Source organism: Tachypleus tridentatus, chromosome 11 (genome assembly GCF_004210375.1).
Source record: "Tachypleus tridentatus isolate NWPU-2018 chromosome 11, ASM421037v1, whole genome shotgun sequence".
Classification (NCBI taxonomy): Eukaryota; Metazoa; Arthropoda; class Merostomata; order Xiphosura; family Limulidae; genus Tachypleus; species Tachypleus tridentatus.
Window position 1 is genome coordinate 45969442 of NC_134835.1, and position 27193 is coordinate 45996634.

Consider the following 27193-nt stretch of genomic DNA (forward strand, 5'->3'; position numbering starts at 1 on the left):
AGCCCTCCTGTAGCATTGCGCGAAGTTCAAAAATAAACAAACAAACCCGTTTTCGTAGCCTTGTGTAATCTAGTTAAATACAAAACCGGTAAATACAGCTCACCATGTTACGTTTAAACGATAAATATACTGTTAGCATTTTGCAACATGCTTTATCTTGCTTGAGATGTAATTTAACTCATTAAATTATAAAATAAATTAGATTTACTTATTTGTGTATCAGACTTATATACTACCATAAAACAGATCTACTTAAGAAAGAGAAAAAGTGATAAGTTTGGTATAGAAAGGAAACACAGGCTTGGAGTTTATTCATTTTTTATTAACTAGGTTTTGGAAAATAGAGAGGTAAACTTTCATCTTTAATTTATAGAAAATGTTTGGAAAGAATCAAAATAGATAAATACACATAAACAATCATAAACTGTAACTACTCCATACGACTTATTTTTTTGATGGGTACTGTAATTTTGGTTCAATAATCCTAGCGATGTTATCTATGTTACAATAAATTAGACAAGTCAAGACACTTTGGAGTAAATGCTATAGACAAATGTTTGCTCTCTATCCTAATAAGTTACTTCAAGTTAGCGTTTCTTAGGTTTTATATGAAGGGGCTTAAAGTAAAATAAAAATTCTATACGTAGTAAAATAAGCTTTACTGAGTTGTTCATGGTTTAGGTTGAAATACTAAATTATATTCCATAGTGGCTTCTCTAATACAGGAAACAACATTTGAGAGTTTCTTAAATATATTATTCAGATTAATCGTGTGATATTAAAGAATATCTATCATTTACCTACCAAAGTTAACCCTCGTGGCCATGGTATCGATGGTTGTGTTGTCTACTTGAGTGTAAGGCTAATGTTAGGCTAATAAATTCTAAATATCGGTTTGGTTGTAGACATCTAAATTCTAGACCTAACTAGATCAACCTACTTGTAAAACATGACTTCTGTTTCCTTGATACTTGTTACTGCTTTTTTTGTACACTTCATATATGATAGGATCATATCACACCTGTGCCAAACTCACGTATTTTTGAAATTTCTAATATGATTGCGGGTAAATTTCCTGTGGCTTCAAACAAATTCCACTTCCCAGCTGGCTCAGCGATAACTTCAAAGGGCTTATGACACTAAATACTTGGTTCGATCCTTGCGGATAAATACAGCGCAGATAGCCCAATGTGTTAGTTTACGCTTAAACGTAAATAAACAAATTTCATGTAAATCTCATACTTGGTAAAAATATTGAGCACTACATTTGAGCATACAAATCGTAGCACCATTATAGTCTCTGATAACCGATGAAAATGTTAAGTGAAACAATATTTCAAGTGGTGATATCCTATAAGTGATATTTTTCAACAAGATATTTCTATACTTGAAACGCTGTATAACAGAAGTTGCTATCAAAGTTTTTATTGCAAGTATGCGGATATTTTAAAAGTTATTATATTTTTAACATTCAAAATGCTGTGGAATATTTTTTTCTCATTAAAAGTTGTACGTGTTTGAATGATCTTGATTTAATAACCATTTGAGAGTACTACATTAGCTCTAAAACTTTATTTTAAGCAGCTTAATTGCATATTAACAAATCATTTAGTTGAGTATTGCCTTTTTATGCTGATAACAAAATTATTCATGCAATGTGTAACCTGATTACATTTAAAAACTACACATTAAAGAACGTAGCCACTTTCAGTGATAAGATTATACATTTTGATTACTTGCAATGAATATTTATGACTAACTACTTGATTTGCATTAAATACAAATGCACAAAGCACATCTACCTTGTAAATATTAATGCCGAAAGGCACGTTAATCGCCGAGTCACTCATATAATCAATATATCATACAGGTATGTATCAACCACAAAATCTCTTTGAAGCTATGAACATTTAAAACTTCAGGTTACTTCAGTATTTGTGCAGTTAACAATTATTTGTTTGAATTTCAAAAAGAATATATCGAGGTACAAGTTTATAACAATTCATCTCCTAATGTCATATCAAGTCATTGAATAATTAACAAATAAATGACCTTGAATATTTTTTTACAGTATGCCGTCAACAAAGATGATTGAAATATTGGTACAATTCCATAAAATATTAACTCATATATATACATCACCACGAGTTTTACGCGCAATATTTATTCTTTTTTCACAAACTTAATCATTTACCTTTGTACTTCTCCAAGTAACACGTTGCTGTTTTACAGAGTTTATGAATCCAAGTGTAATCGATTCATGAACATATTTTTTAAATACCGTACTTTAAACCAAAATATTATATACTGAAATAATTGTTGGTATTAATTTAAATATACTTTAAAATATAAAAGTATTTTGTGATATCTTAAACATAGGTGTCTCTCACGAGCTGTGTTCTATTTGAATGTCACGAAAAGACAGTCCTCAAGGAAGAGAGGAATGAATATCATTTGTTCAATGCGCACGAAAGGACTACGAATAAACATCGTCTTTTTTGTTTCAATTTTTGTGGTAGTTTTTGGTTTATCTGCGATTTTGTGTGACTTTAGATGAATTTTCAGTCATAACTCGAAAAGTAAATCCTCTTGTTCAAACAGTGCCCATTTTCACTCTAAAAGTTTGAGATTAGTTTTATAGTAGATGGGAGTATAGTTTTTTAATACTGGTTTATCGTAAGTTACTCGAAAGTTGCATTCACGAAGTTCTGAATATGCCGAAAAATTCCTACTAAGTTTTTACGAACTGCAGGTAGTTTCTCAAACCTACCATGTTTAATGCAGGTAGGTTTTCAAGATTACTGAGATGATAGAAACATGCAGTTACTTCAACTATAAAAATTCACCAAGAAACACCTGCGGCTAAAACAGAAAAGAAAACTATCACGAAGACTTACAGGGCGCTATAGTGTTCGTGGTTAAACTGAATCGTGTGAAAATAAAAGTGGTTTTCAATAGTTCTCAAACCCGTCCTAAAGGGAAATGTTTCAACAGTAAGCTAAACATTATTGGGATATTATGCTAACTTCTTGCATTTTCAGAAAAAATATGTTCTTTTTCTTAAATTATAATAATACTAAAGTTTGTAAACGGTTTCACGTCTGGTCCTTTAGAAAATATCTGTTTGTGTATTTGTTTACGAAAAAGAACGATATATTTTATATCAGAACAACCAAATGTTTAAGATATCTTGAGGAACAACAAAAATCTATTGTAATTTTGTACAACGCTAAAGAGTTGAGCTTAAGCGTCAATCACATCCTCAGTTAAAGATTGTTAAGATACGTTAAATATAATCTTCATCGTCGAAGATCTATAAGTACAGATTCCTCTTAAAAATAAAAACTATCAGACAGACAGAACATATATGAGATGTTAAAAATGGGTAATTACGGTAGTACTAGAGTTAAAAACGGTATATCAGAACGTTTTGTACATTTAACAGAAAGAACGTTTGTCATTCAGTTGTACGTTTGACCAGAAACGTTCAGACCAATACTCATAAAATGTCATATACATGACGCCTTAATTGTGACCAACAGCAAAAACAAGCTCAATTTTTCCATTACTGCTACATTATATAATAACAAAAATAAAGTTATTATTATTTGAACATAGTTTTTTACAGCATCGCTTACCTTCATCTGTAACTAACATAATAGTGTGATTTTTATCTATTATTAGTTAAAATTATTATGTCAGTATGACTTTAAATTTTTAGACAATGGTTATCATTAGAAAAGCTAAGCTTATTGAGTGTATTCAGCGTTATTTGATTTTTACACCATTTTAAGTGTATTCAGTGTATTGAGTGTATTGAGTGTATTCAGCGTTATTTGATTTTTACACCATTTCCATAGATAATTTGATTCATTTAGAAACTTATGGAAACTAAGATGTAGTACACATGTCTAGTCTACTTATAAACTTGGAAAGGTCTATTCAATTTTTATGCATTTATCAAACATCAGAACTTCGATAGATCTATATATCTAATAATTCAAAATAAACTATCATTTACTAGTTAACGTGATTAAAACGTACTCATGCTGCTAAACTGTCACGTTCAGTTTACTGGTTAAAGTGATTAAAATATGCTCATGCTACTAAATTGTCACGTTCAATTTGGTTTTGACCACAATTACATGGTTTTGTACTACTGGTGTGACTAATAGGCGACTGTGCCGGTCTAACACAATCCCCTCTCAGCTTCGCCAAAGAACTAACACAAATAAGTATTTGAGTTGTAACCATTAAAAGAAATATTGCTATTATGGTATATATCACAATCGCAGCCAACCCAGTCCAATTTTCGAACCACTTCTTTGGATTTAAAAAATCCCATAGAGCACTGTAAACCTTTTCATTCCAAGGTTCTTCTTCTAATCCTCCAACTTCCAATAATGTTCCATCCTCTCTAATTACTCCCTCTAGTGGCTCTTTTTTACAGGAAATAATTTTACAAATAAGATGTTTTGTGGATATTGGCCGCAGACAAATTTGTGTATTGTTTATGCAAAAACTTGTTGGTTTGTAAATTGTAGACGTTGTTGGTACCAAAGATTTACTAATGATCGAGAAAGCAAACTTTTTATGTTCATGTCTTACCCATCCAAGTACCGTACCTTTAACAGAAAGAAGGAAGTAAATAAAACAAGAAATAAATGTGGATGTATATTTACATCACAAATAATAAAGTAATAGAAGAGAAAGTATATGTTTAGAAAATTGTTATTGTTTTACTATTGAAGAAACTTTTCCATTTTTACAGATAATTTACTTTTGTTTTTGACGATGTAATTAAAATACTTTTAAAAAATCTAATTACCAAAAGACGCCATCTTTATATAACACTTGTTAAACAACTCTAAAACATAAACATGCATCAAATTATAAGTTGAAACTAAAATTCATAAAATTGTATTTATTATGATTCTATGGAAACATTACCAGAAACTCCTTTCAGGGTGATGTTCAAGAATTCATTTGAGTACTTGTCCAGTAAAGTTTCAGCATCAAAATCGTGTAAAGTAGATGGTTGATAATGAAACATGATGTCGACTTCCTCCTGGACATGAATTACAAAGTCAGTACGATGTATAGCTGATAAAATCTCTTCTACTCGTCGCTCTTCTCTGTTGTAGAATATCTTCTGGATCTTACCCAAGTATAAGTCCATTACTCGAGACGACACGTCTTCTGGGTTGTCTGTGACGTAGGAATGAACCATCTTGAAAGTTTCCCCAGCACAACTCTGAGTTCTTATTTCAACTTTCGACTTTACCGTACTTTTGGCAGGAGAGTACCATTTATTATGATATTTGAGCCAACCCAATTTCTCCATTTCGTAAGTGCCAGGATAGTTCAAAGAAACATGTGTGGGTTGAAACAGATCTCCTGCTGCGTTTACAAAGTACATGCCAGGTTTTAAGAATTCTTTTTGAACAGAACTTGTTATTTCTATTTCAAATGTATCTGATGAAAACCGACCTTCTTTACTGTCAGTTTCAAGTACATCTGGTGGTCCCACTGGTTCTCCATTTTCATCTATCGCAAGTTTTTTTATCCGTAATTTAGTGCTCGGTGCACCAAGTAAGAGAGCTATATACATTGCATTTTTCACCTGAGGTTTTATCCAAACTTTACAGCATATTTCAGCAGTTGAATCAAATAGGCTGAAGAAACAACCAATGGAAGCGGTTTGTTGATAAATCTTGTAACAGGCAGCTGAATCCTCTGAGTTATTACAATCAGTATTCTCATATTCTGGGGCACACCTGTCAACTCCTCCTGGACAGTCACATAAACAAGATACTTCCAGATCTGCCTGACAGAAACTGTAAGTGTTCTGTACAGGGTATTCATTTCTTACTTCTTCTAAGCGAAAAACATATAATATCCTTTTTTGAAATCGTAATAAATCAGAATGATCGGATGAATTACGAGTGGATAAAGTGAAGCATGCTGTTTGTCCAAGGGTGAGAGGTATTCGAGCAGTGGTGCCTTGTAAGATTAATCCAGTCTTTCCTCTAGTTTCAAAGGCCACTTTGGCTACAAGTGGAATAGAAGAATCACACCGAAACTCTTCAGCGTAGTTTTGCACATACAGTGTTACAAATGTTAGAAAAACTAAAGGGGGAATTCTACTTACCATTATAAGTCGATTCAATAGGTATTATGGGAGGGATTATCAGATAAGATGTTGGTTTTTAATGGGAATACAGGTGAATAACGAAGACTTGTACTTTTTGTGTTCTATAAAAATAGTGAAATATAAGGTTATTTTTCAAATTTTATAAAATATTTTCAAGTCTGTAAAATCAACACACATACATAAACAGCACTGCTCTCAAAATGTTTAGTAAAATATCTATAACGTAATCTAGAATCAATAGTAATTTACTTGATTTTAATTTTACAAAGCAATTGAGAAATTGTAGCGTAAAGTATCCGAATCTAAAAAACAAAAACTGTATCAATCTTGTTTTTATTTCTTCTTTGCACACAATTATAACAAAATAAAGAAAATAAATACTTATTTTTTCTACAGCAGGAAACATTAAGTCATCACATTTTGCAGGTATAAATATTCCTGTATGCACTAAAAGAAAATCTGGAGAATCAGGAACAGTTTTATTGTACAATTATACTGACGATATTTTATCTGAAGCAAAATCTGTATTTATATAGCCCTTGTATAATTATAATGCAAAATATTTAATTAAATGATTAAAGGAGACTAAAAATAACGTTTACAATAATACTTGCAAAAGTCTTTTGAATTGTAATAATATGACGATTCTAAAAACTTTGAAAATAATTTTTTGGCGAAATTTCTGATAAGGTTTCGACAAAAAATATTTAAAAGCTGCTTAAGAAGATGAAATAAACCAAAAAAGGATGTAGAAATTTCCTCTAAAATTTTAACTTAAAGATGACTAGATTTCTAAATATAGAAAAAACAAATAATAATTAACAAAAGAAATGAGAAGGACGAAATTCAAAATATATAAAATGTGAACAGCAATATAATAGAAAATATTAATGTGATTAATCTCATAGGCGTAGATTTATTTAATTATTACATAAAACTAACGATTTATCCAATTTTTTGCAATTAGACAGTTATTGTTGTTTGTATGGTTATAAATAAATACATATATAAACAGAGAAAGGTAAAAATAAATCTCAAATACATTTGCTTTAAAAAACAAGTGAGCTCTTTGGAAATGTTTGCACTACTATAAAATAAATGTACTTTATGTCAGTGGAAAGAAACTTTAAAAATACGCATAAAATAAGATGTAATAAAATACTGGGTGAAAATTAATAACAACTGCAGTTCACTTGCTTAATCTAAACTACGCTATAATAGTTTCTATTCAAGAATATTGGTAATATGTATTGTGCCTACACTTTATCATTTCTGTCGTATCTAAAACGACCTAATGACCCTTGGTATTGAGAAAAAGACCTTGTTGGCAGCAGATATAGGGGATATTATGTTTGACACATTATAACATATTTTCCTTTCCTTTAATTAATTGGTACTTAACATAATTATGAGAAATGTAAGAAAAACATATCTCTTGTATTTGTGTTTAAAGAGCTATGGGTACTTCGTAACACTATTTCTGTGGTACAGTTTGGAGTTATAAAACTTCTTTCCAACATATTGTTGGTCTCGTGTTTAAATATTGAATGTAGCTCTTAACTTACAAAATGCGAACATTTATAAGTAAGACAACCAAACAAAAAAGATAAAATTATGTGTTAGAGGTAATCATACTAGTATGAAAATCTACTGATAAAGTAATCATAATAAAACTAATCGTAACACACCAACGTTCTCAAACACTTCTACAATACTGTATTGTATTATATATTTGATTGTTCATGCAACATTGCTTTTGATACGACATTTATGTGTTTATAAATCCTGTTCTTCAATATAAGCTTAGTTAACTTCTCATTGGCTTATAGCAATAATTTCTGATACTAGTTACTTGCAATAAAATTTCTAATATTAGTTATATATAATAACATTTCTAATACTAGTTACATATAAAATTTCTATTACTAGTTACATACAATAAAATTTCTAATATTAGTTATATATAAAATTCCTAATACTAGTTACATACAATAATATTTCTGATATTAGTTACATATAATAAAAGTTCTAATACTACTTACATACAATAAGATTTTTGATGCTAGTTACGTTCAGTATTTTTATACATTCCTTTTGGGCAGCTCCTGAGAACTATTCTAAGTATATAATCAATAATTATAAAATAACACATCATAAGACTTTTTTCGCATAGATTGCACTAAAACTCATCGCTACTTAAAATTATTTTCTCAAAAAAAAGACCTTTCTTCTTAAACGATTAATTCCAGTCTTCACACTGATTTATAGAAATTCATAAACTTTCTATTATATACAACATTTGATCGTAATATTAATAATTTTGATTCACATATTTTGATTTAAGGACACTTTTTCGGTAATTATGCCCAATCTCGATCAAAAGTCACTTTTACCCTAGTATCTGGGTAATCAATATAAGTAACATTCTATAAGTTAAATATTGTGTGCATCAGAAAAAAGTCAGAGGCTGGGAAGGTAAAATGTTCCTTTAAGGGAGTCGTTTCAATTATTCTATTCATTAAATGGACCAGGTTAAAACAAGGCTAAACAAGAAGTACCTTTAAACTTAGAAACTGAAATACGAGGAAAAGATTCATAATGGACCACACAGTTTTACACTTACGAAACTAACAATGATAATCCACGGTGGTTCAGCTCACATACAAGTGTTTTTATAACACTTACAGGTTTTTGTACGTGTACCTTGTTCGTTTCGTTTTCTTCATACTTTTGAGCTTGCGAATGTGTTCTAGTATTCTTGTACTTTCTAGAAATTTGGTCTCCTTGACATCATCGCAGTTTAGTTTAAATTCCAATACTACCTAGGTGTCAAGCAGCCTGCTACAGTTATAATTATTACAGGTAGGTAGAGTCATTTGTTATTCGGTCTTTCCTTTCAGTGATTATTTTATTTTCCATCCAAAACATCCTATTATCCGAATTCAATCCGAAAGTCTCGACGATAAAAAATCCGAAACATGGTATCGTGTAATTTGTACTCTTGTCTTATAAATTTCGTCACTACAAATAACAACATTAGTTTGTATTATATTTTAGGGAAAAAGTTTCATTATTTCAGATTTATGATATTATATCTCTCTAGTAAAAGAGTCATGTATTCACTAATGCTATAGAACTGCAGTTTACTTGGTTATGCTACGAACTCAGGGATATATGTTTCACGTAATCGATGATGCTGTCGCTGATTGGACATTGTTGTTCTTTCAAACACACGTTTCCCACTATGCGTCGCTTTGCGACAGTCTAAGACCCTAGTGCTGAACGTATGTATGAACCTTTAATTGCAGGAGAGATTGCAGTCAGTTTTAGCCTATCTGGAAATTTTTAAGAGGGCTACAATGGTCGTAAAAATTAAGTAAATAAATCAGTAAATGTGTGCTTACATAACATTTTGTAAGCTCCTGAAGTACAAAATATGTTGCTAGGAATCATCAAAATATTTAAATAATTTACTGTAAGTACATGTTCTGGTACAAGCCATCATGTACCCTAGACAGGAGGATGGGAAGGTTTCGTTTGCAGTAAATCGGCGTAGCTTCAAATAATACTGAATAACATTAACGTTTAATTGATTATTTATTTTACTAGTTACTGCTATGTAAGTTATACATTTTGTCCTAGATTTCGAGGTCTTAGTGGTCCTTGCGTTTTGCAACATAAAACTCTGAAACAAAAAACGAGCAACTAATCAATTCTCGGTTTCGAAAAGACAAATTAGTTTTACTTTATTTTAAATTGTACCTTAACTTTCTTTATTTGATTGGTTGTCGAGAAGGCGCAATAGTAGCTTTAATCACGCAGTAAGGAAAATATAATGATACTATGTCATTTAACTGCATTAGTAATTATTAGAATATTTATTTTTACAGAGTTACACTATCTATGAAATGACTTTGTTTGTAACTCATGAAATAATGTTCACATAATGTTACTAGCTGTAAAATTATTCAATATAAATATAAATGTTTGTTTGCTTTTTGAATTTCTATACGTGGTGAAACATTAAGCATTAGTCGTTGGTAATTAGGTTTTACTTCGATGTGTGGAAAAAAACTATTACACCAAATATCTGAATAATTATACCGAGATTTCATGTACTAATCTACATGTATTAGTACATATTGTACGTATAAATATAATTTCTAGTGTGGGTTTGGCCCTTAACTCCAATATTTTAAGATGGCCACACTTAGTGAATCATTACTGGGATTACGGCCAATAATATCGTTAACAGCTAATGTAATACTGTTTTTAACATGTCCATCAGGAACCAACGAGCGTCTTTACACTACAATATGTCGATTAATAAAAGTAAGTTCATTCCCGAAACTTCCAAACACTGTAGATTTGAACATATTTTTTCGGGATAAATTTTCATTTGTTAATTGATAAATTTAAGTGAAATACAGCATCTACAAGTCTCCATACTAGTTAGTAGTTAGGTCTATCTGCTGGGAATAAATTCAGTATAGAAATCACATTTTAAACATCATTAATTGAGCAATTGCCAACCTTTTATGCTTCTGATATTATGTTTTAATGTTCAGTGTTTAATTGAGACGTGAATAATTTCATCTGTAATTCGGTATGGAAGGTCGAAACATCACGATAGTCAGCAGTAGGATTAGGATGAGCAGACAGGAACGCTTTGAAAGTAGCAACAGGTATAATATTGTTCTCGACTTGCTGCACAATATCAATCAAGATGGTTCTAAAAGTTCCTGAATACCTATGTGTGTCATTTGGAAATTTCCTTGCTTCTTCTACTTGACTGTTAAGCTCGTGATGCACTGACGGATTTCAGTCACCTTACCACTTCAAATCACTTTTCGCAGTCTCAATGATAAAAGGGTGTGGGATGTCTTCTTTTTAACCATTAAGTGTGTATAACAAATTCAGTTCAAATTTTAAAAAACGGATTAGGTAGTTTTGTTGCTTTTTTTAACAAAAATGTTCTCTACTGGCTCGTAGAGGGCCCGTTAGAAACAAGCAAACACTTACACATTTTGAGGAAGCGGTTGCGCTACAAGAGCAACAAACAAAAAATCTTCCTACCCAATAAGATAAGAATAGGAAAGTTGTAATTAGGCCTTTTCTCCAGTTTATCAGTTCAGAATTAGGGACAGTTATCCAGAAAATTTGTCAAGATGGACCCACTAAATAAGTTTTATATTTTATGACTAACTAGCGACAAAAAAATGAAATAAACCTAATTTTCAGTACTTATTACCACTCCTTTACACTAAAACCTAATGTAAACCAAACACATTACATGAAGTTTATTTTCAAATTATTTATGTTTAACTTTTCTTTACACCTTCTCATGTCGTGCTTATGTATATAAAATTGTTATGCTGATCGTATATATTTTTGCTTTAATTTTAAGTTTATTTCTTATGTCATAGGTGGGGCTTAACGATAAAACTTTCACAATCAGTGCATAAAAAAGTCAATAACTACCCATTTTAGAGAAATTACGTTAGGCCTAAGTTTATATGTTTAAATATTTTTTTCTTAAATTTTTATGTAATTCATTGTGTTAATGAGCTTGCTTATAAACACAAGCAAATACAGTAATTAGGAGTTAATATTATTTTAAAAGATTCAGATATATATTTATGAAATAATATATATTATTCTTTCTCTGCAGTAACAATTTGTTTTAATAAAATACTCAGAAAACATTCTGTCAACTCTCTTATTAGTTTCAAAAAGTACCTTTTATTAGTTAATTACTAGTTCAGTAAATTTTCTAATAAGAGAGTTTTATCGGATGGGCATGGCAAAAAAAAATGTATCTTGCTTCTGAAATTCGATCAAACATGGCACAACGTTTCATTATTATGCGTTAGCACTCCAACTAAACTAGTTGTTTGGAAAGTACTGAAAATAATATAATTATATATATATTATATGAAAAGTATGAAATACTCTTTATTTTTTTAAATGACTATTAGTGATAATGATTCATAAGCTGTTGTTCTCTAATGTGAATAACTTTTTAAAAATTATACGTACCTAAATTTGAGGACGCTGCAGGATATAGTGTAGTTTTTAATATGTACTAACATCTATAACGTGTGTTTTTCTAAAATATAAGGAAGTAAAATTATGCATTTGTTTATTTACAATGTAAGATGATATTGTAATTGTGTTAATTTCCAATTCGTGAAATACTGTCTCCAGCCTAATGAGACTATCATTATCTCATGAGCTAATTCACAGCAAAAAGCTGCCTTAATCAGGTACAGCAAGTATAATCATATCAAGTAGGTTGAGCCATTAAAGAAGACAACACTGTTTTCTATGTGTATTTACAATATAAAATAACTAACTGTCTTTTTCTATGCTAACTAAAGCATAATCCTCCTTCTCGTGTTAGCATGGAAAAAAATTCTACCTTTGAAGTTAATTCATAATTCCAATGATTATTTGTTGTTTTTTTTAAATTTCGCGCAAAGTTACACGAGAGCTATCTGCACTAGCCGTCCCTAATATAGCAGTATAATTATAGAGAAGGCAGCTAATCATCACCACCCACCGCCAACTCTTGGGCTGCTCTTTTACCAACAAATAGTAGGATTGATCGTCACAATATAATGTCCCCACGCCCGAAAGGGCGAGCATATTTGGATGTGCTTAAGAGGGAAAGTCAAATCTCACTATCTCGACAGACAAGAATACTCCAAAAGTTAGTGGTAGGTGATGTTGACCGTGATACTGACAAGCTTCCTTTCCTGTGTTCAAAGTTAGAAGTCAAGTATGTTTAGAAAAATAATGAAGAAACAAGGAATATCATTAATGCATCATGTGTCTCAAACACTCGCTCTATAACAATAACAAAAATCAAGTTTCAAAGTGTTATGTTATCTCAATAACAGTAACAAAAAATATAACTATACTGATTATGTTATCAAAACCACCAACAAACATAGTGTTGTGCAATTAACTGTTGAAGAAAAACACAAAGCGGTTTTCGTAAATGTAGTTCCAAAGCTTAAAAATAAAATATGAAACTCATGAATTTAAATCTTTTACAATACTTCACATAAAGATAGTATATTCTATATATTCTAAAATATTAAATATATAAAATCAGCATTGTTGGTAAGGTGACGTTCGAAAGTTTCATCCTTGTTGTTATCGTTTTTTTTTATCAAGTGAGCTGATGGACGTACTTTGAAGATTACGGATCTATAAATTAAGTTTTGTGGGTCACTTGAAAAAAACAAACAAACAACGCCAGTCAATCACCTGCAATTTATCTTAAACGAATTTATTTACGAATTCCTTACGCACGTCTATGTAGTAACTAAATTACGGAGGTCTTACTAAGTTCAAAGTGTTTGATAACATTGTAATTTATTAGTAAATTTAAAGATATAAGGAAATTTTTAAACTTAGCTTTGACAATCTTATTGTCCTTTTCTCGAAAATACTAAAGTATTGACTGATTTTTTTTAAACGATGAGTTTTTCACAAGTGGGGAGAACCCACCATTAAGGTATGACACAAACGTGTCGCTTCTGAGTCATCAATGCAGGTGTTATGGTTTTTTGTGGGTTTTTTTAAGCGCAAAGCACATAATAAGTTATCTGCGTGTTGTCCACAACGAACGCTGGATTTTAGCGTTGTAAGTCCATAAATTTACCGCTGTTCTACGTGGAATATTAATGCACTTGAACATGTTATCAGTGTTTGTTGGTTTGTTTTCGACTTTCGCGCAAAATTACACGAGGGCTATTTGCGCTAGCCGTCCCTAATTTAGCAGTGTAAGACTAGAGGGAAAGCAGCTAGTCATCACCACCCACCGCCAACTCTTGGAATACTCTTTTACTGACGAATAGTGGGAATGACCGTCACATTATAACGCCTCCACGGCTGAAAGGGCGAGGATGTTTGATGTGACAGGAATTCGAACCCGCGACCCTCAGATTACGAGTTGAGTGCCTTAACAACCTGGTCATGTCAGGTCATTGTCAATGTTACACATTATAATTTATCCCGGATAAGTCCCCAGTTTGTTATGTTACGTATTATGATTTTATATAACCGGAAATTTGAATATGAATTTAGAAGTTAATTGAATGTCAATATGTGTCAAAGTTATTATATTTGCCAATAAGATTGATACACACAGTTTTCTTTCTTAACATAAATATATTTTAATATACAAACAACAATACAATTTATAATAACGGTTATTACTGATAATTATTCATATGCAAAAATTTTACAAGCTCACACATAATATTCAGTGTTCTATCCGATTTAGAACTGAATATTTTATCTACGATCCAGGTCAACGACGAGCAAATTTGTTCTGAGCTAGTACTGTCACACCTCACTTAACACTCCTACGAAAAGACGTTTCTAGTCCTGATTTCTCCAAGCCCGTTCCCCTGGCTGTGGTTTCGCTAGATAGTAGATAGGGACAGTGGGAATCTCGTTAATCCATTCATTAATGGATTTAAATGGCAATTTTATTTAAATACAAAATTATTAGCCTAATATTAATAACCTTTCAAGTTGCTCTGGGGCCTATTAGGCCCCACTTTTCGTAGGAGTGTTAAACTGGCTCGCGTGGTTGGCCTCACACTCGTTACAAGCTCATTTCTTATGAAGGAAAATATTTAATGTCCTCGTAGAAATGCAAACCTCCGAAGTTAATTCACTGAAGTTGAACAATTTCTAATGTTCAAAATCTATAAAAGTTCCTGGTGAAATTCTGTAGTTTTACGACTAATAGGTGTTAATCATAATTATAGCTTCCAAGGCCTATAGCACACTAGCTGTAGCTGACTAATAATAATAGTTGTCTCTCCGCGGGCTGCTTTTATATGAATCACGCGAGTTTCTCGAAGTTTCAACAATGTTCGAAAATGCTTTAGCGTTTTTGTAAAACAAATGCTCTTGATTCTTACTCTCAAGAATCATCAACAAATTTAGAGAACAGGCAGGACTTGCACAATGCACAATATACCTCACATGAAAAAAAAAACTATACTAAATCAAGCGTAACTATTAAAATAAACATATAACAGCAAAGTCCGTTACAAATGTCTGTAAAAATGCTAATGTCTGGTGTGAATCCGTTTGTAATGTTATAAATTTTTAAACGTTCATGTTCAAATATTTGAAGTTACTGATTAATAATTGTTAATCACAGCTATAACTTCCTTGGTTTGTAGTACACCAGCTGTAGCAAACCAATTAAATATACTGTCTCCTAGCGTGTCGCGTTGGTTATATTTATAGGCGTGAGGAGAGTTTCTAGAAATTTCAGCATCCACAACAATATAGACAATACAACAGTGTTTAAGTATATACATATAAATTGTTGATTCTTATATTCGAGAATTTTTACAAGTTTAGTGAATAGAATGGAGTTTCGCAATACAAATTTAACAATACAAGTCATGTACATTTATAAATATAACTTTAATTCAAACAAACATCGTTATTAAAATAGATATCTGATAGTAAATCCGTCACAGCAACCATCACGCCAGTTTCTGCATAAGATACGTATACACAGATAATCATGCATTACTGTTCACAAACATCTCCCATGACCTTCTATGTACAACACACATGAGCACAGCAATGTAACCTCAGTATACTGTGTAAAATCCTTTTTCAGTGTAACAGTTCATGACTAGAGCTGTCACACAGAACACCGTTGATGGTTGTAGAGACCAAGCCTTTATTCTGATATCTTTACTAGAGATTGATCACTCTTCTTTGTGTTGGAAGTCTCTTGAACAGAAATATTACATATTGTTATCTTAATGGTGTTTAATCACATTTAGTAATTACTTTGTTTTTCTTTTATTCAATTTATTTCGCAAGGTTAATAAAGGACTTTATCCTATTAGAAAAAAAATTAAGTCTAAATCACACTAGAATAATAATAATAATGAACTTCCTTTTATCAGAAATGAATTAGACGTAGCCTAGTGGTTAACGTGTTCAGAATGCGAATCGGAAGTTCACTGTTCTCAAAAACAAGATTCATACTTAAGGAAGAACGAGGTTCCGCTATAAGAGTGATGATAAACAAGAGAACTCCAAGTACGATGACAAATAAGAGAACTCCAAGAGTGGATAGTGACAATGGTTGACCAGCTGTCTTCCCTTAAGCCCCCCTTCCTGTTGTACAGCGGCATGCCTGTTGACTTACAACTCAAGAATCAGAGTTTCGATATATGTGGGGGACAGAGTACAGATAGTCCATTGTGTAGCTTTGTGGTTAATTACAAACCAGCAAATTTTATTTCGCCCCCCAGTGGCACAGTGGTATGTCTGCAGACTTACAACGTTAGAAACCAGGTTTCGATACCCGTGAAGGCAGAGCACAGATAGTCCATTTTGTAGCTTTGTGCTTGATTAGAAGCAAACTTCTTCCAAGTCTATCACTTCAAATTTAAGAACTCTTAGTGGAGGTATTCCTGAAATTGTATACTAGTATTAGGAACAAACTATAAAATGAAGCAAAATAGAAACTACTAGAATATCAATGAGGAATTCGTATCAACGAAAAGAAAATCTATATAAGCCAAAAAATTACCGCATTTTATTACCTTAGGCAATCAATACGTTACTTTCATGCAACAAGTTTTTAAAAAATGCAAGTTTTATTATTCTTTGAGTACACAGGATGTTTTTAAACTATGTTCTTGTTAATAAACTGCTCGGATGAAAAATTAATTTGTTAAAAATATAATTAATTATTTTATTTAGTTGTTTTAACATTATTTAAATAACAACCGACTCATTCTACAAACAATGCGCATCGTCTCGTTATAAACGTACATCAGCACTGCGGTTTTCCCAGGTAGAGGACAATTTCGCAATCGAATATCATGCCTGTAGAGAAAACGGCAATTTTTCTCGCGCATGCGTTAACCAGCTGAAAAGAGTTAAAAGAAAGCTTGTGTAGGAATACAAATAGAAATATTGAAAAGTTACCAAATAGTACTGGTTAAGTACTGATAGTTTTGTTTTACGAAAAGTTGAACAAACGACCCGAGAATTTTTTCTGTAATTTCATTTTTTAGTAGAGTACTTTAATTTAAATCAAATAGCTGTCTAACAGTCCAAACAACTGAGAGCAAAATGAAATGAGTATATAACACACACACACACACACATATATATACACACCATCAAAAAATGCTCTAGTAGTCTGGAATAACTGCATAATCAGATATATAGGATATGTCTCTCTTGTAATTATAGGATATTTAAATTAAAATGTTTCAGAATTAAAGGAACAATTATCTCTAATAGGGTAGAATTGGAAGACACTAGTTTCGTCTTTCAAATTAAGAAACACACCAAAAGAAAATTTAAAAAGATTGCATTTCAAACTTGTATCGCTACATAACGTGATTTTTTTATATTTTATAAACCTGATCGTGGTTGTTGTTAATCTTACGAAAGATTTGGTTACCGTTTAGTTAGCCATATGTTACACTGATTTTTTTTTCCTTGCACGTGCAGATATCTTCCAGCTACACATATGTACTTCTTCTCCTTCCAGTGTTGCTATCACATCATTTTTCTCTCTACATTAATTTGACAACCAAACGAAATCAAAGTTATATCAGCACAAGGAGCTCAGTCAACAGAGCTTTAACCTAGACGTTGAACTCATGGTTGAAAATGCTAATTACTTTTACACGCTGTGAAAAAAAAAAAGTTTCTAATTGAAATAAAGTTAAATTTCTAAAATCTTCCAGGATGTTTACTACAAACAAAAGGAACATGAATGCAATTTCATTCTGGTGTCGGACAAATCTTTTCAGGAATATTTCAATTGTACTATTTCCTGTACCTTTATTCAAATATTTTGTGTGAAGTGTTTATTTTAATGGCACGTACAATTCCCGATAACAACACCTAACATTTCAGAAAGTGGATTAAATAATACACCACAAAACTAATAATCTTTATATTAACTTTGCCCACCAAAATTTATTTCCTGCTGCTGACAGAGTGCACATACCCCATTGTATAGCTGTGGACTAACAAAACTAAACCGAATTGGTTTGGTTTGTTTTGAATTTCGCGCAAAGTGACACGAGGGCTATCTGCGCTAGCCGTCCCTAATTTAGCAGTGTAGGATAAGAGAGAAGGCAGTTAGTCATCATCACCCACCGCCAACTCTTGGGCTACTCTTTTACCAACGAATAGTGGGATTGACCGTCACATTATTACACCTCCACGGCTGAAAGGGCGAGCATGTTTGGTGTGACGGAGAATCGAATAACCTGAAGATAACCTAAAATTGTCGAAACGTTGTTCTCTCCTTTATTTCAATGAAAGTTTTAATATCCATACCAGTCATCTTGAGATACATTCTTACTTCAGTTGGATTTCTCGTCATCACGAGATAATGGAGAAATTCAGAACACGATAACACGTGTTTCAGTAAGGTAAAAAGTTTGAAGATCATATTGTCATTGGAAAACAGACAATATTGAGTTGACAAAGCCAGCAGTATATTTCTGAAGGTTAAAACTCATTTCTTGAGGATTGGATGATATACTGCACGTCACGTCTTGGAATAGTTCAGTGGTGAAGAGCACATGGAATTCGGAGGTCGAATGGCCTGGATTCTAATTATAGAAATGGTTTCTATAACCATACTAGAAATGGTTTCCCAAATCTGATGTCCCCCGCTTGTACAGCGGTAATTCTACAAATTTACAACTATAAAATCAGCGGTTCAATTCCCCTCCATGGACTCAGCAGATAGCCCGACGTGGCTTTGCTATAAGAAAACACCTAAACACTCAAGTCTGATAAATTAAAAACAATAAGAATTAGTAAGACATCATAGTAGTGAGCCATAATTGGTTGAGCCAAGGCTAGATCCATGTGTTATAGTTATGGTTTTTGGTTTTATATGGAAAATTGCTATCATCCTGACTTCCAGTTACAAAGACTGATGTTATGGATAGTTGGAATAAAAATCAGAAGTTTCATAGCTTAGAGGTGAAGTCCACTTTGAGTCATCCGCCTGATGTAAAATGTCTACAAGAAACTTGTGTAAGCTAAACTGACGTCTATAGAATGAGTAAGGTTAGACGTGATTGATCAGTTTTTAAGTGTCGTAGAGATTCTAATGGGTAAGTTGCAAGAATTATTAAAATACTACCCAAGTTGTTCTATGTAATTTACATTTATTATATGGGTTATGAATATGTGCGTGTTTCATGTAATCTCAATGTTCAGGTGTTTTTTTTTCGTTTTTTTTGCGTACACCTCCTTGAGTTGATGGATTGCTAGCCTTACCCATGACTGCATAAAACTATCCGAAAATAAAAATACATCATTCAGAAATTTTCTAACAAGTTTAGCATGACTAGGTGGTTAGGGCGCTCGACTCGTAATCTGAGAGTCGCGGGTTCGAATCCCTGTCACACCAAACATGCTCACCCTTTCCGCTGCAGAAACATTATAATATCAATCACATTATTCGTTAGTAAAAGCGTAGCCCAAGAATTGGCTGTAGGTGGTGATGACTAGCTGTCTTCTCTCTAGTGTTACACTACTTATACATTACATAATCTTACACATTATACAGTCTTAAGCTGTATAATGGGTGATCTGAGCTGTATTCTCTACAGGAATTAAACTTCGAACTTTAGCGTTAAGCTCTCAAACATATCTCTGAAAAACCGGCAGCATTTACTTAGAAGATCAATTTTATCTGCACAGCAAATTACATTTATATCAGAAAGATCAAATGGGTGATTTTTAATACTAAACTTCAAGAATTCTTCTTCCTTTGTCCCTAATGGAAAAACGGTAGGTTTACAGACTTGTAACGCTAAAAGTTGAGGGGTTTGTCCCCCACGATATACATAGCAAATAGCCAAATGTGGCTTTGTTCTAAAAACATACAAACATCTACGTCATTCAGTTTTCCTCAAATGGATAAAGTATTACATAGGTTAACCCAGTTAAGTTTCATACTTTCAGGTTCATGAAGTTGAAAATTTTATTTGTTGTTCAGTATAAGCATGAACATTAATGTTCTTGTCTGGTTCTTTTTTCGAATAAAAACTTAATACACACGTGTTGTAAAAGATTCCGGTTTGCCATAAGAATACATTTTACAGTTACGTTGTTGATTCATGGAACAATAAGTAATAAACCAAAGTAAAATACCCTTTTAATAATAGTTTTGTATTACTTAAGCATAAATACAGCGTAGAAACACGTCAATAACGGTACAATAATAATAATTCATGAATGTTAATATATAAGAGGCAATTATATGTATGTGTACGTTTAGACTTATAGATTTTAGAAAATGTAGTTAGTGTCATAAACAAACAAAACAAAGGTGCCATGGGCGATAATTGCCTGGTTTGGGGCAAATTTCACAGAGATAACCTTGAAGGAATAGACTTATTTTGGCTGTATTTGGAGGTAATAATCCTCCAAAACATTTCTATAATTATTGTCCTGAACCAAGCAGTTGTTGTCTATTCTAAACTATTATTTCGTTCATCATGGTCACACTGCCTAAACCATCTGTATATATCACGAAATGATTTTTTGAAACGAGAAATCTGTTGGATAGTGTTGAATAGATTGTTTCTTTCTGCATAAGTATCGATTTCTCGCAATTATAACGTCATTTCCTGGAAACATCATCTTAGAAATGATAACTATGGATAAATTATTTTTTGTCAATGTTAACTTTTTCTTGTTAAACATTCGCTACAAAATTATGAAAGATATTTGCGTTTTATTTTCATTTGAGATCTGCAAAACTTAATTTAAATTATTTATTTTCATAGCTGCATACTTTCGATAAGAATCATTTTATATGATTAAGAAACTAACTGGGTTTAAACTAAAGCAATTTAATTGAAGGAGAATATTCTCAATTGAAAGAAAAACAATTAAGTAAACTAAAAATAAATCAATAACAACAGAAAATTTCAAAATGATATAGTTTAAGACTGGTGTCAAATTTGTTTCTTTGTAATTAATTACTAAAATACCGGATTTCTAACGTTATAAGTGCACAGACAAACAACTGTGCGACTGGTGGATGATGTCTAATAATAAAAAAAGGCCTTACCAGTACAACGGTATATCATCGTACGACGCTAAAAACGGGGTTTCAGTACCCGTGGTGGAAAAAGCACAAATAGCTGAATGTGTAGCGTTGTGGTTAAATATTAGGTTGTCCATAAATAAATGTCGGAATTCTTACGATGACATTTAGAAGCTGAATACTGAGTTGGTTTAATCCAACCTTTGTCGCTTACAGGGTGTCTTAATTGTCTGCTGTTTCAACTCTGCTTAGAGTAAGTTTCTCAACCCCCAAAGCAGTATAGACAAGAACAACTTTCGTCTGATTTTCCTCTACGACTTTAAAAGCGAATGAAAAACTACCGAAACTGGTTTAGAAGGTTTCGACATAGAGATGAAAGTCTTGAAGACCACGAAGGTCGTGGAAGGAAGCCATCCTTAGATGAAAACAAATTAAGGGAAGCAGTTGAAACAGACCCTCGCAGTACGTGAGTTTGCAGAAAAGTTAGGCACAAGCAAAGCAAGCATTGCCAACCACTGAGTGCGATTGTAAAGATTAAAAAGTTGGATAAGTGTGTTCCGCATGAGCTGACTGAATATCAACAAAATCAGCGTTATGAGACCTGTCAAGAATGACGCTCTAAAAATTGAACGAATGGGGAATCGAGGTTCTGCCTCAACCACCTTATTCCCCAGACCTTTCTTCTACACATTTTAATTTTTCAAGCACTTTGACAACTTTTTGAACAACAAACCTTTCAAAACCAGACAGCAGCAGAAGAAGCTTTCAGGAAATTCATTAACCATAGAAACTGTGACTTCTACAGCAGGGACATAAACATTATCGTTACACATTGGCAAAAGTGTGTTGAAGCAAATGGCGCTTACTTCGATTGAAGCATGTTTCACAACACTGGTTTATACTTTTCCAAACTTCACAGTTCAAAAACGACATTTATTTCTGAACAACTTAATACAAACAAACAAACAAAAATTAAAAAAGAATTAATAATACATAATAGTTTTTAACCGTATAAAGTTTGTGGGCACAAAATATAACAATTTAATGCTTCAGTATAGTTTCGTATGGATTATTTATGATGATCTTTATATTAATATTTGCAAGATAATTAAAGATTTACAAATGTTCGTTGTAACAATGAAAAAGGCTTGAGGCAACAAACGTTTTACGTTTTCCTTCATTGTATTACTTCATAATACGAATACCACAGCTAAATAAAGATTATACATCCGCAGATATCGCGCTATCAACGACCAGCTTTGATTTTATTTGCCTGTTTTGTTACTAAGCGTAGAGCTTCACAAAGGGCTATTTGTACTCTACCCACTATGAGTATCGAAACCTGGTTTCTAGCAGTATAAGTCCGCAGACATGTCGCTGTGCCACTAGAGGGCATCAGCTTTAATAAACAATTTACTTTCTCGGAGTTAAGAATTTTTGACGAAATGAAGGATTTCTATTCCACGATCTCTCTTCCAATCGCGTGGCTATTGTTAAAAACTTAAAATGTAATAATATGATGACAAGGCAAATTGAGCCCTAGCGAAAAGTTCTAGAGCTAAAATAGAAATTATTATTTAAAATATTATTTCATCAAAAGGGGACAGAAGAGTCCTACATTTTTTTCATTTTGTAGACGTTTATCCACGTGTCCTGGATTTGCAAAATTTCCTTTTAAATTAATGACTTGCAAATGTTTTCTTTTTGGTCAATACCTTTTCATGGAACTACCTTATTCTCCGGTATCTCTTTCGTAGATCGATAATCTGTACACAGGACTTTGATTGTTCTGAGATGATGACGAAATAGGATGGAAACTAGAGGAGCTAACCTGATAGGAGTCAATGTAACTAGTCAACGGTTGTGTATTCTTCGTCTTATATGTAGCAGACACCTTAGTTACTTTACTGTCATGACTTTTAGAATCGCTAATGTAACGTAAACTGTCAGAACCACTTGAAACGTGAATAGGAGAACCAGAACCAACATACGGTACGGATCCATATTTAGAAGATGTATTTGATCCATCTTGAGTGTATATGCTCGACCTAGAGACAGTGCCACCACTCAGACTGGATTGTGGCGTTACATATCGACTCTTCTGAGAAGCTTGGAAACTATCTCTCTCACCAGCAGGTTTGTAGAACTTCCGCATTTGATATTGAGGAATGAGAATTTGTTTCCCTGTCGAAGAAAGGATATAAACAAGTTTATCGTCTGTTTGACCCGAATGGAATACAGGGTAATAGGTAAAAGGTTGGTAGAATGGCCTGCGGTAGGTTTGCGATCGACGGTAGAACAGGTTAGACATGAAGTTTCGTAAACGTGATGTCAGCGAGGGATGCTGGTAGACGTTCGATACGGATAGCACATTAGGTCGGATGTAGGGTGCTGAGACGAAAGGCAGATGATAAGCAGGATATCCAGTTGAGGTATAGTGCTTATTTTGTCGGGAAGATGATGAATATATTTCTTCTTGATTTTCACCAAGACAATATACTACAGACAAAATCACAGCAAGTACGAAAACCTGTAAATGAAAATAATCTTTTTGAAATTAATTATACGAATATAGTAAACAATGAAAGTATCGAAACATAGTCACTAGAAACAAACATTTTGTTGTCATACAAGAAAAAATGTTTTGTTTTCTATAGTATTTAAACGCATACATTTTACGCCTAATGTTTTATAAAGGCAGACAGTAACTAACAAACGATTCAACATGTAATATTCGCCTGTAAGAGAATAGAACATTTTCACACTCTTCGTTTACTAATATTATTTATTACTATTATTAAAGATTGAATACAGGGAGAATATATACACTCTATTGTTGAAAACAAAACCAACTGAAATCTTACATCGTAAAAGATTAAATGCTATTGGTATTTTCAATCTGAGCGTCACATTATGTGCAAATGACGGGGCATATTCAATAATTTAGTGCTTGGAATCTTTGGATAAACTAATCATGTAGATACTCCCGATCTAAGTTGTCAATGAATATCTGTGAGTATTATTCATTGTGTCAGGTCTATTAAGTATGGTGCATACCTTTCCTTGTTTTATCTTAGACCAATCCTGATAATGTGTTAGACACCCAAACGAGAAGTTTATTACAGTGATTATTAACAAACACTTCGAAAATCTCTGCAACAGCCATTCTCTTTCTCAATCATATGTTTCGGAGGGTTGTCTACAGAAAATAAATTTTTGTCCTACTGAATCTGATAACACCTCCCCATCATTAGAAATGTAGCAGGTGTTTACTCTGTGTGAATAATGTATGTAGTCTGTTCTTGGAGGAGAATAGTGCACATTCTCAAAAGGTAGAAAACGTAAGACAATATTTAGTTTTTTACATGGGCAGGAATAGTTGCTGTTACCATGTATGGTGTGTTGTGGTAAAGATATTCCATCTACCTTGCGCTTCAACCCGGCATGGCTGAGTGGTTAAGTCACCGGACTTGTAATCTGAGGGTCGCGGGTTCGAATCTCCGTCACACCAAACATGCTCGCCCTTTCAACCGTTGGGCCGTTATAATGTGTCAGTCATTCCCAATATTCATTGGTAAAAGAGTAGCTCGAAAGTTGGCGGTGAGTAAACATGACTAACTGCCTTCCCTCTAGTCTTACACTGCTAAATTACGGATGGGTAGTGCAGATAGCCGTCGTATAACTTTGGGCGAAATTCAAAACATAGCGCTTTATAGCAAATATTTAGAAACGAATTCTGTATTTTCCGTGTTACCAATATTTGTTTGTTTTGGAATTTCGCACAAAGTTACTCGAGGGCTATCTGTGCTAGCCGTCCCTAATTTAGCAGTGTAAGACTAGAGGGAAGGCAGCTAGTCATCACCACCCACCGCTACTCTTTTACCAACGAATAGTGGGATTGACCGTCACATTATAACGCCCCCGCGGCTAGGAAGGTGAGCATGTTTGACGCGACTCAGGCGCGAACCCACGACCCTCAGATTACGAAGCGTACGCCTTAACGCGCTAGGCCATGCCGGGCCATGTCACCAATAAATAATAAGTGTTGTCTTAATCCGTATGGCTGCGTTTTAAACACAAGTCAAAAAAAAGTATTAATATTTCTAATTACGATAATGCATAAGATGTATCTGGTTTAGTAGAGATACTGTGAAACTTGTATGAAGTTCTCAACTCAAATAACATCTTTACAAGAGCACTGAAAGTTAGTGAACCTGTAAGTATGTGTATTCACAAAAGAAAAAAATTAATTACTCACTCACCATCTGTGAAATGTTTCGACATCTTGTACTTCACCTACATAATAAAAACTCACCCTCACCCAACTTCACACAGTTTCTGACCTGCTTTTTTGTAATATCGTTGAGAAGTTAGGGCTAACCATGTTGTGTTAAATCAGCAGTTTGTAAAAGACAAGCACATTTTTCGTTTAACACTGCTCAGTGATGTGGTCAGGAACTCTGTGATAAGTAAACGACCACTATGTGTAATTCAATTATGATACTAATAAATTTTGTGTAATTAAAAACAGATAAATCACGAAACCCTTACTTTGCGGTTTGGACATTTCGAAATGATCGCGCCATTTAAAATGTTCGAAAATGTTTTTTGGGAATAATATATTTTTGTAACAGTATATTAAATTTCAATTTGAAATTTAACTTCACTTTCAAATCACTTGCACTCGTACTATTTAAGGTATTTGGTTTTAAAGAAACAGATTTTTTTGTTAAGTTTACTAAACAGGAATAATAAATATAAAGATCCCTATTCCAAGGATTTTCTCATAAAGAGTTGGTATATTTTTAAACCCTGAACTAATCAGATTTACTCTGTTTTATCGCGTTGACCTGCCCCTTCTGCGGTAACCGGTTTGGTAACTCTCCATTAACAGAACACACTTCAGATCCAGGAAGTAGGGATTCTTGTTCGCGTCCTTTTTTTCCTTCTATCTCTAAATCTCTGTGTATATTTATCACCTCAAAATACAGTAGACTACTTAATAATAAATGTCCATTTATGGTTTATCTATTTCATTGGATACGAAGACAAAATAATATAACACTGTACTTCGTCGAAAGGTGATTTATAGAAATTCCGGTTCGTATACTGTTCTAACGCAGGATTGTTTCTTAACCAAACGTTTAAAGATTTTTGAAAATGTTTTACCATTATATTTACCTCGGATTTTGTAGTACCTAAGGTACTTTCTTTTAAAGCAAGAAATTAAGGCCCGGAAGAATATATTTCACTGCAGAAACAAGGAAAGTTTCAGTTAACGTAATTAGTTACGAAATGGGAATAGAAATGATCAATCCTATGAACATAATTATAGTAAACACTTAATGAAAGATAAAACAGTGATATATCTTATCCACAATTAAACAATAAGAATGCAGTAACTTTACGATAACTCGGGTTTATCACTAATCATCTTGCTCTTACCTGCACTAGACTAGACGCCATTTTCTCCAATCCTAGAATAAGACAGTTGAGAACTAGTTTTCCAGTTCCAACTAATGTCTTCCGCTTAACGCACCACTTTTATAAGGCAAATTCACATTCTTGGCCCAGCATCGGAAAAGGTCAATCTTAGGCCTTTTTAGTTTTGTCGTTCCGATAGTAGCTCGGCGTTACCGCGTTAGTAAACTCGTTGGATGGGACCCAGACCTAAGCGTGTTGTACTATGACGCATTCTTAACGAACGCTATTAATAAACTTCGCATCAACAAGTTCATCGTGCGACAAAACCAAAAATTCTTTCGCATTTTATAAAGCTTTTAATTATTCTGTGTATATGTGCATATACTTATGTTAGCGTCTGTGTGTTTTCTTATAGCAAAGCCATATCGGGCTATCTTCTGAGTCCACCGAGGGGAATCGAACCACCTGATTTTAGCATTGTAAATAGTATTAAAAAAGTTACTCAGGGGCGG

General features: G+C 32.9%; 2 protein-coding genes across 3 annotated transcripts; both read right to left on the reverse strand.

Annotated features, from left to right (window-relative positions):
• Positions 1-286: 286 nt before the first annotated feature.
• On the reverse strand, positions 287-22158 carry LOC143232082 (cell fusion protein aff-1-like). Of its 2 annotated transcripts, none has more exons than XM_076467148.1 (3): positions 21282-22158; positions 4951-6255; positions 287-4625 (listed from the first exon to the last, which is right to left on the reverse strand). In XM_076467148.1, exons 2-3 carry the CDS (start codon positions 6152-6154, stop codon positions 4099-4101), a joined length of 1731 nt encoding a protein of 576 aa, XP_076323263.1. In that variant the 5' UTR covers positions 6155-6255; positions 21282-22158; the 3' UTR covers positions 287-4098. The 2 variants fall into 2 exon arrangements, with proteins under 2 accessions (XP_076323263.1, XP_076323264.1); XM_076467149.1 differs by lacking the exon at positions 21282-22158 and adding an exon at positions 8778-9388.
• Positions 22152-26858, reverse strand: LOC143232084 (uncharacterized). Its single transcript, XM_076467154.1, has 2 exons — positions 26703-26858; positions 22152-23787 (listed from the first exon to the last, which is right to left on the reverse strand). The coding sequence occupies exons 1-2, from the start codon at positions 26721-26723 to the stop codon at positions 22990-22992; spliced, it is 819 nt and encodes a 272-aa protein (XP_076323269.1). The 5' UTR covers positions 26724-26858; the 3' UTR covers positions 22152-22989.
• Positions 26859-27193: the final 335 nt, after the last annotated feature.

What these genes read in the sequence shown, in the direction of transcription:
- LOC143232082 (XM_076467148.1), bottom strand. Translation starts at nt 6,154, where the DNA reads ATGGTAAGTAGAATTCCCCCTTTAGTTTTTCTAACATTTGTAACACTG. An exon ending in CACCCTGAAAGGAGTTTCTG is followed by an intron (nt 4,626 to 4,950) that starts GTAATGTTTCCA and finishes TTTCTGTTAAAG; the next exon opens with GTACGGTACTTGGATGGGTA.
- LOC143232084 (XM_076467154.1), bottom strand. Translation starts at nt 26,723, where the DNA reads ATGGCGTCTAGTCTAGTGCAG. An exon ending in TGGCGTCTAGTCTAGTGCAG is followed by an intron (nt 23,788 to 26,702) that starts GTAAGAGCAAGA and finishes TTTCATTTACAG; the next exon opens with GTTTTCGTACTTGCTGTGAT.